At 39.3% G+C, this 14,652-nt stretch overlaps 1 protein-coding gene across 1 annotated transcript; it reads right to left on the bottom strand.

Moving 5' to 3' along the window:
* Positions 1–680: 680 nt before the first annotated feature.
* On the bottom strand, positions 681–14,186 carry LOC148664528 (uncharacterized). The gene is made up of 2 exons (XM_088631516.1): positions 13,575–14,186; positions 681–6,537 (listed from the first exon to the last, which is right to left on the bottom strand). The coding sequence occupies exons 1-2, from the start codon at positions 13,960–13,962 to the stop codon at positions 4,619–4,621; spliced, it is 2,307 nt and encodes a 768-aa protein (XP_088487642.1). The 5' UTR covers positions 13,963–14,186; the 3' UTR covers positions 681–4,618.
* Positions 14,187–14,652: the final 466 nt, after the last annotated feature.

Genomic DNA, 14,652 nt, shown 5'->3' with positions numbered 1-14,652 from the left:
TTGATTGTACTGATTGCGGATGCTGTAAAAATAAAATGACATCAAGGGTACTGTACGCAGAGGTCTGAAGCGTGCTCCACAGAAGAACCTTATCCAGAGGTGTTAAAGTCGAGATCTCGCCATGAGAGGGGAAGTGTTGCGCCCCTGAAGAGGGAAATGATTAAATAATCAGTCACTCAACTTGTTTCCTCATCAGTGGCTTTTAGTGTGATTCTATATAGGATAAACAATTTACAGTAATACAATATAACAAAGAATATAAGCTGAAAGTTACAAAAATGCTTCTTAATATTTTTCTAACTATACATTAAGAAAATATTCTGCATTATGTCTTATTCAGTCTTCTCCTTAGTATATTCTACATTTCAGTAAAACACAATCTAAATCGACAATATCACGAGACCACATTAGTATTTCTTTAAAAACATAATGTTCACTAGCAATATAAAAATGTGGAGCACTTTGGTTATTATAAAAAAACACCAATAAATATAGAAAACCAGGAACAGTTTCTGTTCCTAAGGCTAAATAATCTAAGGCTATTACCGAACATGAACTAAATTGCTAATTTCAAATTTCATTTCATTTAACATTCAAATTTCATTTCATTTAAAATTAAATTCAAATTTCATTTAACATACCAAATACATGGCCTTTATGATAACTATGAGGATTGGCGCTACCAACTTTGTTCTAATAACTCGATATAATTTAACAAATACACTCAAATCTGACCAGAAAATACTTTTGACATAATAACAAATCATTGACAACTTTTCTCCAAATCACAATCGTGTTTTATACACTTTTTACCTGAAGTGGGAAATGATTTATAGTTACTCAACTCTTTCTTTCCTCATCAGTAGCTTTGATTAGTTTGAATGAGGAACGGGAGCTCCCTCTCACTGTGTTTCACAGACATAAGTAGTAAATTATCGATTAAAACTGTAGACTCTACGGGTAGATAACAGATAAAAAGATTGAACAAAATAACATCCCAGTGAAAACTATACGAAATGACAGCGTCCATTTTACTTTTACATGTATCTATTTTAACGGCTGTGTAACTTTTAATAAACACAGTATCACGTATTCCATTCAGTTTTTTTCAACAAGCAATGTTTGTTACTTCCAATCAGATTGCAATCCAATTTTTTTTTGCTTATCGTACTTTTGAGCACACGTTCTGTGCTATTGTGTGCTGTATTATTCTTTTTTGCCTCACCAGGGTTATGAGGTGGAAGGCAGAAGGTTATTCTTTACATTTATACTCCAGTTCTTTCTTCTATCACCCATCCAGGCTTATACTTCTGTCCTCTCCACACCTCACATTCTTCTCCGTCATCGCCACCTCTCGCAGCCCATCACTACCTGTTTTTTACCCTTTTTGCTTGTCGCACAACCCTTCTTTTAACTTTTTTTAAAAGTTGTTTGTCTTCTTTTCTTGACTTAGCATTGCTAAACAACATTTGTATTAATTCCCTCCCCATATTCTCATAACTTAACAACAATACTATCGCCATTCATTTAGCAGCAGCTGCAACTCACAACTGGCAACCCACTGAAGCACAGCAGGTGTGAGCCTGGTCAGTACCTGGATGGGAGACCTCCTGGGAAGGTTGCTGCTGGAAGAGGTGTTAGTGGGGCCTGCAGGGGGCGCTCACCCTGCGGTCCATGTGGGTCCTAGTACCCCATTATAGTGACGGGGACATTACACTTTAAACAGGCGCCGTCCTTCAGATGAGATGTAAAACCGAGGTCCTGAATCTCTGTGGTCATTAAAAATCCCAGGGTGTTTCTTGAAAAAGAGTAGGGGTGTAACCCTGGTGTCCTGGCCAAATTTCCCATTAGCCCTTACCAATCATGGCCTCCTAATAATCCCCATCTCTGCACTGGCTTCATTACTCTGCTCTCCTCCCCACTGAGAGCTGATGTGTGGTGAGCGTTCTGGCGCACTATGGCTGCTGTTGCATCATCCAGGTGGGGCTGCACATTGGTGGCGGTGGAGGAGAGTCCTCATTACCTGTAAAGCGCTTTGAGTGGAGTGTCCAGAAAAGCACTATAAAAGTGTAAGCAATTAATATTATTAGGTTTTATTTCAATCTTAATACATAACTTTTGTTTCCATGTTCCCTTTACCTTTAGCCCTTATAATACTCCTCCTTAAGTGGTCTAGAACCGACCCTGTTTTATCTGGACTAGATAGCATCTCCAGATCTATCAGTGCTGCCAGCGGAGCTGCCATCACACTTACAAGTACCCTTGAGGTCAGTGAATATGAGTCTGGTGTTAGCATACAGGGCCAACTCCTCGCTTAACACTCAGCTCAGCAGTCACTGGTGATTAAACTGCTAGCACAACTGGTCTATACTCATATTATTAATAATATTATTAACCTTAGCTTCCTTAGCAGGACACAGTCTTGTGTGGATTCAGTTTTATTGAGCTCAATAAGTCCAACAATGCGCGCTGGGTCTGCCCCACAGAACAGACAAACTGCAAGGGTTTCCCAGCTCTTATATATACAGTCAGAAGAAAGTTTGTTTCACAATCTGAGTGCTTGTCCTGTTCTTTGATATATAATTACTTCTTGTCCTACTCTGTCTTGCTCTAGGTTCTGCCCTTTGATATGCAGCAGACATTGGTCTGGTTTGTCCTGTCTGTGGGTGTTGTTCCTGTCTGTTATTATGTAACGTTAAGTCACTGGGGCTGATAAAGCAAATCAGCTTTATGGCATCTTAGTTTAACTTTTGTTTGAGGCTAAATTAACAGACCCCATCAACACCTTTCACAATGTGCTTAAGTTGAAAGGGTCAGTAACTTTAAATTCCTTAGCGTCCATATCACCGAGGCCCTCACATGGTCTCTCAACACCACCTGTCTGATCAAGAAAGCGCAACAGCGCCTGTACTTCCTAAGACGGTTGAAGAAGGCTAAGATATATCCCCAGATCCTCACTAACTTTTACAGATGCACTACAGAAAGCACACTGACAGGCTGCATCACAGTGTGGTATGGCAGCTGCAGTGCTTCTGACTGCAAAGCCCTACAGTGGGTGGTGAAAACTGCCCAGTCTATCACTGGGGTTGCCCTCCCATCTATACAGGACATTAATGACAGACGGTGCTTGAGGAAAGCTCTAGGCATCATCAAAGACCCCAAACACCTCAGCTACAGACTTTATGATCTGCTACCATCTGGAAAACCGTACCGGAGCATTCGGGCCTGGACTACCAGACTCAGACAGTTTTTACCCCCGCACTATCAAACTATTAAACTCCCAGCCTCTCTCACTCTCACCTATGATCTGAAACTCACAGCGCCTTCTTTCTTTCTTACCAAAAACCCAAAAACACATTGAAAATCTACCTCTACCATACATGTCAATGTATGGTAGAGGTAGATCGCCATAATTTCATTCCCTTTATTTCATTCTGCTGTTGCATGTTTTTGCACATAACCTGTTATCTTTTTGCTGTTTTGAACATTGCCTGTTGTTGGTGGTTTTTTTGACAGTCAGTGATATTTATTGTGCAATTTATCAAGCAATTGAACACCAGTGAATTTGAAATTAACACAGGTGTACCTTGTTAATGTATTAAGTGTGATCTCTCAAGATAATTGACCCAAATTAGGTTGTTTAAACAAAGGGAGTGAATACTTATCAATTAAGTAATTTTCAATTATAAATACTTAATTTAATTTTAACATTACAGAGAATTGCTTCTACAAGAGTGGAAAAAATCCCATTCAAATATGATTTAATTTGACTTTGCAACACAGCAGAATGAGAAATAAACAATGGGATGTGAATACTTTCTGAAGGCACTGTATATATTGCTTGTCCTGTAGTGTTTAAAAAAAATAGCTGCAGTGAAAAAAAACATTAAAATATGGAATTATTACTAATGGTGCCAAAATAGATTTTCTTATTAAAAGAGATTCATACAATATCTTATTCTTTATTTTTTACCCTTTATTGCATAAATATTTCTTGTATTTGATATATATCCTCCCTGGGGATAAATACACTTTAGATTGTGCAACAAAGACTTTGAGCTCTTTCTGTAGAATTTAATCAGATGTGTGACTTTTTTTTCCCTTAAGAGTGTTCTTTGCTTAACATGGTAAGTTAAAAGCTGTTAAACAATTACAAGCCTATCCAATGAGACAGTCTTAATTGTAAATTAAACATGACTATAATTAACATTCCAAGGGTATAAGGAATTCAATTCAATTTAGAAATTAATTAAATGTAGACTTAATTCATTTTAAAATTGAATTAAACTAAAAACATTTTACTATACACAAATTAAACTCTGTGACAAGAGCTATTTCTATTTCAGTCAACTGTAAATAAGAGTATAGTCAAAATTTAATGGACCAGACAAACTCAAAAGTGGGTGACTATGACTAATAGATATTTTGGGAACAAGTAAAGGTTTGCTGAAAAGAGAAGAAAATAAATGTTTCGACAGTGGAGCCTTCTTCGGATGTCACATGCTGATAATTCTACCTACTTGCACTAAAAGACATTTTAGTTGACTTGACTGGTGACTGGCCTGGTGACTAGATTGGTGTTTTTAAGTCACCTGACTGGAAAAAAACTATTCCCACACTAACTGCAGCTGAATGATCTCTCTCCTGGGTGAATACGCTGGTGGGTTATTAAGTTACCTAACTGACTAAAACTCTTCCCACACTGACTGCAGCTGAATGGTCTCTCTCCTGTGTGAAAGCACTGGTGGGTTTTTAAGACATCTGACCGACTAAAACTCTTCCCACACTGACTGCAGCTGAACGGCCTCTCTCCTGTGTGAAGGCGCTGGTGGGCTATTAAGCTACTTGACTGACTAAAACTCTTCCCACACTGACTGCAGCTGAACGGCCTCTCTCCTGTGTGAATGCGCTGGTGGGTTATTAAGGTACTTGACCGAATAAAACTCTTCCCACACTGACTGCAGCTGAATGGTCTCTCTCCTGTGTGAATGCGCTGGTGCGTTTTTAAGTCATCTGACCGACTAAAACTCTTCCTACACTGACTGCAGCTGAACGGCCTCTCTCTTGTGTGAATACGCTGGTGGGTTATTAAGTTACCTAACTGACTAAAACTCTTCCCACACTGACTGCAGCTGAATGGTCTCTCTCCTGTGTGAAAGCGCTGGTGGGTTTTTAAGACATCTGACCGACTAAAACTCTTCCCACACTGACTGCAGCTGAACGGTCTCTCTCCTGTATGAATGCGCTGGTGGGTTTTTAAGACATCTGACCGACTAAAACTCTTCCCACACTGACTGCAGCTGAACGGTCTCTCTCCTGTATGAATGCGCTGGTGGGTTTTTAAGTCACCTGACCGACTAAAACTCTTCCCACACTGACTGCAGCTGAACGGCCTCTCTCCTGTGTGAAAGCGCTGGTGGGTTTTTAAGACATCTGACCGACTAAAACTCTTCCCACACTGACTGCAGCTGAACGGTCTCTCCCCTGTGTGAATGCGCTGGTGTGATTGTAAGTGATTTATTTTACTAAAACTCTTCCCACACTGACTGCAGCTGAACGGCCTCTCTCCTGTGTGAAGGTGCCGGTAGGGTTTTGAAATGCTAGACTGACAGAAACGCTCCTCCTCCCTGTGCCATAATAGCAGTTTGTGCACTCCATCGGAGCAAGGCCTTGAGTGATTCTTCCTCATCCTCTGATCATGCTGGGGTCTCTTATTCTGCAAATGCTCCATGGAATGGTCTTGCTCTGTGTGATGAAAGTGAGATTTGTTTTCTTCATTATGTCCCTCAGTGTTCTGCTCAGCAGTGTGAATCATCTGGGGCTCCTTCTCCAGCTCTCTGAAACTAAAACCGCCCAGTTCATTCAGTTGTTCCTCTCTTTGCCCAAGAACAGACACACTCTCCAGTTCATTAAAACTTTCAGCAATTTTCTCAGTAACCAGGTTATTAAACCTGTGTGTAAAGTCATCAGATGCTAAGGGATTACATGATTGTTTGAGACTGTGCAATGACAGTCTCTCCACTTGAACAGAACAAGGCCTAATTATCAAGCCCTGTAGGAGCTGCTGTTGCTCCTCCCTGTACTGACTCTCCTCTCGGTGCTGTATCTCAACAATGTTCTCTTCACCAGGTACATCAGTCTGCTGCTCTGCACAGTCAATCAACTGGGGCTCCATGTCCTGCTCTGTAAGATTAAAGACATCCAGTTCTTCACTGTGCTCTTGTTCAGAGACACAGCCCAGTTCATTACAGCCTTGTGTAATATTGTTCGAGTCCAGATTATTCATCTTCTTTGTAAAATCATCACATACTAAGAGCCCAGGTGTCTCACTCTCAGACTCCATCTTCATCATGGGCACAGAGTCCAGAACCTCAACAATCTGTCTGCTCTCTGTGTGCTGCTCACTGAGAGTCTTTTTCCCTTCTGGAGCAGTGAGCTCTGTCTCTTGCATCAGACTGGAGCCCCACTCCTCCTCACTGTGCTTTTGTTCAAGAGGAGCCCTTTCCCCAGCCTCAGAGAGAGCACTGGCCTCTGCACCTGTAAACAGAACAAGACAAAATCTTTATAATAATAATAAAAAACTTTATTTTATATAGCACCTTTAAAAGTGGCTTCTCAAAGCATTTTACAGAATGCCAACAACAAAAAATACACAAAATAAGCATGATGAGAACACACAGTTAGAGGAGACAGTAGATGGTGGTACTAAATACAGTAGGAGCAGAGGGGTAAAGAATAGTTCAATGAAGGGTCTTCTAAAGAAGAAGGTTTTGAATCTGGATTTGAAGGAGTTTAGAGAATGTGACTCTCTGATATCCTTGGGGAGAGAGTTCCAGAGCTTGGGGGCACAACAGGAGAAGGCCATGTCACCCATTGATTGTAGACGGACTTGGGGACAGATAGGAGAACACAATTAGAAGAGTGAAGGTTGTGAGGTGGGGAGTAGGATGATAACCCAGACAGGTACTGAGGTGCCAAGCCATGGAGAGCCTTATAGGTGAGCAGGAGGATTGTTAAGTCGACATGCAACTTGACAGGAAGCCAGTGCAAGGACTCCAGGATAGGAGTAATGTGACTAGACCTAGTCAGGATTCTGGCTACTGAATTTTGGACATACTGAAGTTTGTTCAATGTGGATTTAGAGTCCCCAGAGAGTAGAGCGTTACAGTAGTCTATTCAAGATTAGACAACTCTTTTCAGCCACAGTTAGTGATAACACAGGGCGTAGTGGAGCAATATTTTTGAAGTGAATGAAAGATGTTTTGACAACATGCTGCACATATGGGTCAAACGTCAAATATCATCCCCAAGTTTTTCAATTTACACTGAAGCTCAAGTACAAGACCATCTACAGATAGGGTTACACATTGGTTTTACAAAGTTGATGGGTGGTGCCAATAAGCATGACTTCAGTCTTGTCACAGTTAAGATGAAGGACATTTTGAGTCATCCAAGATTTTATATGGGAGATGCAACTAAAAAGAATAGAGACAGACACATCAGCGTTAGGTTTGGTATGGATGTATATTTGAGTATCATCAGCATAGTAGTGATAGCTGAGGCCATGTGATCTAAAAAGCTTTAAACTACACACACGCGTACAAGTACACTCACAATCAATTTGGGTTGTTTAAACATAGCGGAATAAGTGGGTATAAGGGGGTGTTCTGATTTAGCTTTGTCAGAAACCTAACTACTATGTAAAAAGTAAGTCTACTGTAATAATATCACAATCACATTACATTTACATTAACAGTGCACTGAGAGAAAGGGATCAATACAGACTGACTGGACCCCACAGAACATTAACACTGCAATCAGAGAAAGGGGTTAATACAGACACACTGACTAACTGGATACTACAGAGCATTAACACTATACTGAGAGAGAGGGATCAATACAGACTGACTGGACACCACAGAACATTAACACTGCAATCAGAGAAAGGGGTTAATACAGACACACTGACTAACTGGACACTACAGAGCATTAACACTATACTGAGAGAGAGGGGTTAATACAGACACTGACTGGACACTTCAGCACATTAACAATGCACTGAGAGAGAGAGGTGGGTTAACAGACAAGCTGACTGCACACTACAGTACATTAACACTACACTGAGACAGAGGGGTAAATACAGACACTGATTGGACATAACAGCACATTAACACTGCACTGAGAGAGAGGGCACATGAACACTGCACTAAGAGAGAGGGGTGAACACAGACAGACTGACTGGACACTACCGTGCATTAACACTATACTGAAAGAGAGGGGTTAATACAGACACTGACTGTACACTACAGCACATAAACAATGCATTGAGAGAGAGAGGTGGTTAACAGACAAACTGCTTGCAAACTACAGTACATTAACACTACACTAAGACAGAGGGGTAAATACAGACAGTGATTGGGCATAACATTACATTAAAACTGCACTGAAAGAGAGGTGTTAATAGAGACATGCTGACTGAACACTACAGTACATTAACACAGTACTGAGAGAGGGGTTAATACAGACACACTGACTGGACACTCCGGTATATTAACACTGCACTGAGAGAGAGAGGGGTTGATTCACACACACTTACTGCACAGTACAGTATATAAACAATGCACTTAGAGTACGCTGTTCAAACGTTCCGAGGTCAAATTCTTCCAGCACGGGGGTACCTTTAAAGCGGAGACGACGGCACCGAATTTTTTTGGCGCGCCTTCTCTTTAAAGCCCTGGCCAAATATGAAGACAGTACGTACAGTTATAATTCAAACGGAATTAAAAACTACACATCCCAGTAACTATGGTGGTACTTGTGATCATTGCGTTTAACCAACGAAACAGGGCGAAAAATCAGTCACATGACTTTGGGGCAGAGTTTCGAAAGCTTAACCTATCAGCAACAAAGCGAAATTTACACGATAGGCTACCTCAAACTGTCAGTTACACGACTGTGTATGTCGCTTAAGCCACTCCTATTTGGCATTTTAGTTATGGAGGCAAGAAGACGCCCCCCCCCCCCCCTCTGGGTGCCTGATTTGCCGCCATCTTTAACCGCTTCGTGTCCAAATCGCAGTAGCTACGCGTACGAAATAAAGTTCATCCCAGCTACAAAACATATGTATTTTTGTGGTAAGAGGGAGCAAAACATCAGTATTTACTGCTATTAATTAGTGTACGATTTATAGTTGAAATCTGAGCCTAAATATAAAGTTAAAATCTCGACAAAGCAATGTAGGAAATACAGAGAAAATAAATCCTTTCTGACATCTAAAATCAGTTTCGATCAAGGTCTCTAAAACGAACAAGAAAAAGAGGATTTTCGGAGGGCAATTACGCTGTATTTATATAGCATAAGTGATTTATGAGCAATCTAATTTCTTGTTCGTTTAAAACAGTGAAATGTCAGCTGCAAAAGATCGCACCAGAAACAGCACTCTCTCTGCCCGTCATAGACGTTCAGGAAAGGCTGAATGAAGTCATGTCAAGTACAATAATTCGGTGATCAATAATAACAGTTGTAGGACAAGAAACAAAAGATAGTGAAAACTTAAGATTTTTAAGGCTAAAACTCAAATTAATTCTACAAATTAAGGACGTTAAAGTGCTAGAGGTGTAAAAAATACAAAAATGCACATGAGCAAAAAGTTTTAGAAATGGAGCAAACAGAATAAAAGCCATGCCTATAGTGCAGAAGAGGGATGCAGGAACACTTGCTTAGATATACAAAAAAAATCACAAAAAGGTGTATGTTACAAAAGAACATGCAAACATGTACATCAATTTCCCTTCGCGATCAATAGTCTTATCTATAAACATGAAACAGAGTGAGGAATCAGAAATTAGCATGCATAAAAAACAGCAATTCTGTCAGTGAACCCTAAATGAATTAATAGCAACTATGGTTTCATGGAGGGCTTCTCAGATAGTTGGGCATTTAGGTAAACAGCCAGGTGAAAGGACTTGTAAACATATTTTGTTAAAGCAAGTCAGTTTTTTCAGCAACACATAAAATACATTTTTCCAAGAAAGTTTAGCCTTTGTCACTAATGAAACCACTAAATAAAGATATAAATATAGAAATCATAAGATTTTTTTAATTCAATGTTGGTAGCAGGATGAACTGTGCTAAGTGTATATTTTGTTGCAGAGTTGCTGCAGGATGTTAACAGTGAAAAAGGTATTTAGAAATGAGTTATTTCAAGATGAAAATTTTCAGAATAATTGCAAATCTAGCAGGATAGAGAAAGCACAGAAAACTGGCAGTTAGATTGATCAGATTAGTATGAAAAGTCATTTAGCAAAGGGAATGAGAAGAGTGACAAACTAGTATACTTTAGATCTTTTTTTCTGAACCAGGGAAAATCTGATCATGTTTCCCTATAACAATAATAATAAACTTTATTTGATATATCACCATTAAAGGTGGCAACTCAAAGCAATCCAATAGATGTAAAAACAGATAAAAGGACCACAGATTACAAAGTAAATGCATATAAGAAAGACAAGCAGTTAGAGGTGCTACCAAAATTAGAAAATGAAGCAGATACAGACACTAAGTCTTCTGAAAAGAAAGGTTCTGAGGTTAGATTTAAATGCACTCAGGGTACGTGACTGATATCACTGGGAATACAAATTGAGAGCTCTGGGGTGCAGCTAGAGAAGACCCTGTCACCCACAGAATGTAGATGTTCTTGAGGACAGCTAGAAGACCAGAGTCAGACGGACAAAGGTGGGGGAGTAGACAGATAATAAGCCATATACTGTAGGTACTGAATGAGGATGAGGAATTTGAAGTTGACTCGAAACCTGATAGGTAACCAGTGCAAGGACTTGAAAACAGGTGTAATGCATCCCTGATAGGATTCTCGCTGTCATATTCTGAACATATTGAAGATTGCTCAGTGTGGATTTAATTTCCCCAGTGAACAGGATGTGCATTTATTAATTCTAGAAAAAAAAGCCTTTCTTAATTTCTCTAGTTCTTAGTTTCTCTAGTTCCCTTTAAAATAAATTATTATCCCACAATGCAGAGTATTAAATGGCCAGTATTTACACATGATATTTGTGATTTAAAGAAATTAACACAAGCAGCTTTTGGGGATTTAAGTGTTGGCTGAGTTATTGCAGGATAAAAGACTAGAGATGTTGGTAAGAAGAAGATAATTTTGGGAAAGCTAAGGAATACACTGATAACAAGAACACTTTCTAATGGGGTTAGGCATACTTTTGATGAAGATGATGAAGTTAACAGACTGTATGTTTAGATAGATACTGAAATGAGGATTGTATTTTAGATTTTGTGCAGTTACTAGCATTGAACTGTGTGTTGGATGCACATGAATTGAAGGAATGGGCAAACATAGCTGATGCGGATCCACAGAGCCAGCATATTAAGATGTTTATAATTAGAGGCAATTTGTTTAAATAACTAGGTATGGATACTGATGTGCAAGAGAGGTGGAAAGGCCAGCACTATAAAATATTTTATTCTCAGTGAGATGCTGCCATTTCATAGTGGGTTTCTAACACTGTGTATAGTTCCATCTATTTCTAATCTCTTTATCCAGTACAGAGGATTTGGAGCCTATTCCAGTAAGCAATGGACACAAGGCAGAATACACCTGGACATAGCGCCAGTCCATCACAGGACAGACACAAACACACACACACCAGGGCCAGTTTTCCCATAAACCAATTAACTGACCAGTATGTTTTGGAGTGCGAGAGGGAGTCATATCACACATATGGAGAAAAACCATGTAACCCAGAGAGAACATGCAAACCCCACACACACAGGATGGCAGGAATTGAATCTAGGACCCCAGTGCTCCAAGATAGCAATGCTAACCACTTTGCCACCATTATAAATGGATGGATATCTTAGTTATCTTTCTAGTTCACAGGTTTGCATGCATAATTTAATTTTGAAAGCCACTGAGACATCAGGTACTACTGTTGTATTTATGAAAAAGAAACAAAACAAAAAGCAAACTAACAACTGTGCCATCCTACTCTTTAGTTAATACAATTTATTTATAAACAGTTAACATTGTTAGCAAAATATTTTGAATTATATTTAAACCTATTTCTTCTTTAGTTTTGTATTTAACTTATTATATGATAGTCAGATTTAATGTATATTTGAACAATGAAAATATATTTTTACAAGATGCGGGGGAAAGTGCAACAACTTATTACAGTGCTAAATTTAATATTGATTGGTAATAGTTTATGCTAACACCTAACTTTCTTAATTAGGCGTAATTAAAACAGTGAACTAAGTGTAACATACCATTCAGAAATACAATCGAGAATAGTTTTGTGGTGTTTATATGGATGAAACGTTTCTAAACTGTATAACGTAACAAAATTAAAGACGATTAAATTCTGTAATCTTTTCACTTGTAATGTCATTAGACAGAACAAGAAGTTTCTGCTTTGTCTAAGGATGGTATCAAAAAGTAGTCTAAGTGGTGAGAAAATTGTGCTTAATGATAATTAAGTGACTTAAAAGTAAAAAGAGATGCTTCATATTGCTTGATTAATTTTAAAAACTAAGTTATAAATGCAGACGCGATCGCTGCCATAAGCGCTCCAGGCAGCAGAATGTTCGTTCTGTACTGCTGAGCTCCGCACCTCCTCCCTCTCTCGGTGCCGCGCCCCTCTCTGACGGCGCGCAGTGGGCGGTACGCTATTTTCAGAGCCTCTGATTGGGGAAAAAAGACCTGCTGATCAGTTTCACACACCAGGAAGAGAAAAGAATGGGATTTTTTCTCTTCGAAACGTGTGTTGTCTTTATGAAATTCGTGTATTTTAAACGTTTAATTAAGAAGTAAAAACCTTACAGCGTACACAAAGATTCTGAGCTGATCACGAGGAAGAAAAATCACCCATTTTTCGCGCATAAAAAGTGGTTTTTAACTCTCGAAACCTATTTTTATAGGTTTTAAAGTCGTGCCATGTCTAAGTTAAGCAGGAACACATCATTATATCTCATTTTTTATTTCTTTTTTAAAAAAAATTAAAAATCGTTTGCCCAGCCTACTTAGAGAGGTTAATACAGACACACTGGATTAATATTCCAGAGGAGTTAATACAGACACAGACCGTGGAGGACGGTAATACTTAAACCAATTGAAATAATTTTTATGTACACAATCATTAGTATACATATAAAATCTAGACCAATACAACGTAAATACAATATTTATAAATGTTGTTTCATAATGACGTTGGATTACAAATTGATTCAGTGGAACAATTGTTGAATGCGAACGAGGTGTTTTCAGCACCGTAACCGGACAAAACAGTTCAGTTTCCAGTAAAGAATCCCGTTGCTACATCACACAAGTCTTTCCCACTTCACTCTGCATCTCTGCACTATATTCTCACCAGTGAGGAAAGTTTTTTGATGACAGTTTCATAGTTTGTTAGATAACGAGAATGTTTACTCTTACGAGATGTTTTCTTAAAAATAAAGTTTGTTATTTAAAAAATCTCACCAGTGAGGAAGTTATAGACACTGGTTTTAAACACACATACTGACTTCATACAAGTCACCTCACTGACCTGAGAGCTGCAGTTCCGTATCCATTTCTTCTTTTATTTCTGCAGAGACTTCACAGGGAAGCGTGTGTCCAACACTGTTTGTCGGTTCCTGATCTCCTCCTGCTCCCGACTCCTTCTCCCTCAGCTGCAATCTCCACTTCAGGCTCTCGTTTTCCTTCTTCAGTTGCGCCATTTCACTCCCGACACTGTCCTCCACACACTGTGTGATTTTAAACACGGCCCGTCTCACCAGGATCTGGGAGACGCTGCGGAGTTTGTCTTGAAACTCGTCCTCCGAATCACACATCCTGTTTCCAAAAACTTCTGACACTTCATACACGATCGATTTGAGCAAAACGTGCATGAAAGAGTCAAGCTGGGTTAGCAGATTTAACAAGCACTCCGCCATCCTTCTTCAGAGTCGGTCAGAAACAAAGGCTGACTTCCGGAGTTTAAACAGAACAACTTATTTTTTATTCTTCACAGATCCTGTTGTCAGGGCTGTGCTCTGTTCAAGCATAAACACAGTCGACAAGACGTTACGTATTCAGAACCTGAAGTTATTTTAAAGAAAAACAACAACTTTCTTTAAAGAAAATTATTCAGTCATCCACACGTGGGTGAAATACATGCAGAGTCGCGCAGTATAATGACGTCATTCGTTAGCGCGGCCACAGCTTCAAAACAATAGAGAAGCGGAGCTGAGAAAGATGAGTTTCTTCAGCCGGATATAAACTTCTCTGCACCTCCTAGCGCGACCTAGTCAAGAGGAGTGAATCACCTGCGACCTTAGCCGTTCGTAACGGAACAGATTTATTTGTTTGCCCTTCCACAACCCTCCTCCCCAACGAAAAAATCTCAAGTGGATTTTTTCAAGTGGATTTTGATCTCCCTATGCAGGTTTTTGGTTAGAGAAAAACAATGCTGTCGTTTCTTGCCAACTGGCAGTATTTCTTCTACACTGATAAGCAAGATTTCTATTTCATATTTCATAAATTGTTTGAATTTGTCCATATTCCATAATTGTTTTTTATGTTTGATTATCAGACAAAATATGACAACCCCTCTATTGAGCATATACTTTATTTTCCTGATGTAC

The sequence above is a fragment of the Lepisosteus platostomus genome, chromosome 5 (assembly GCF_059453375.1).
Source record: "Lepisosteus platostomus isolate fLepPlt1 chromosome 5, fLepPlt1.hap1, whole genome shotgun sequence".
Lineage (NCBI taxonomy): Eukaryota > Metazoa > Chordata > Actinopteri > Semionotiformes > Lepisosteidae > Lepisosteus > Lepisosteus platostomus.
Note: the sequence above shows the minus strand (reverse complement) of the source record. Positions and strands in the feature narration are given on the sequence as shown.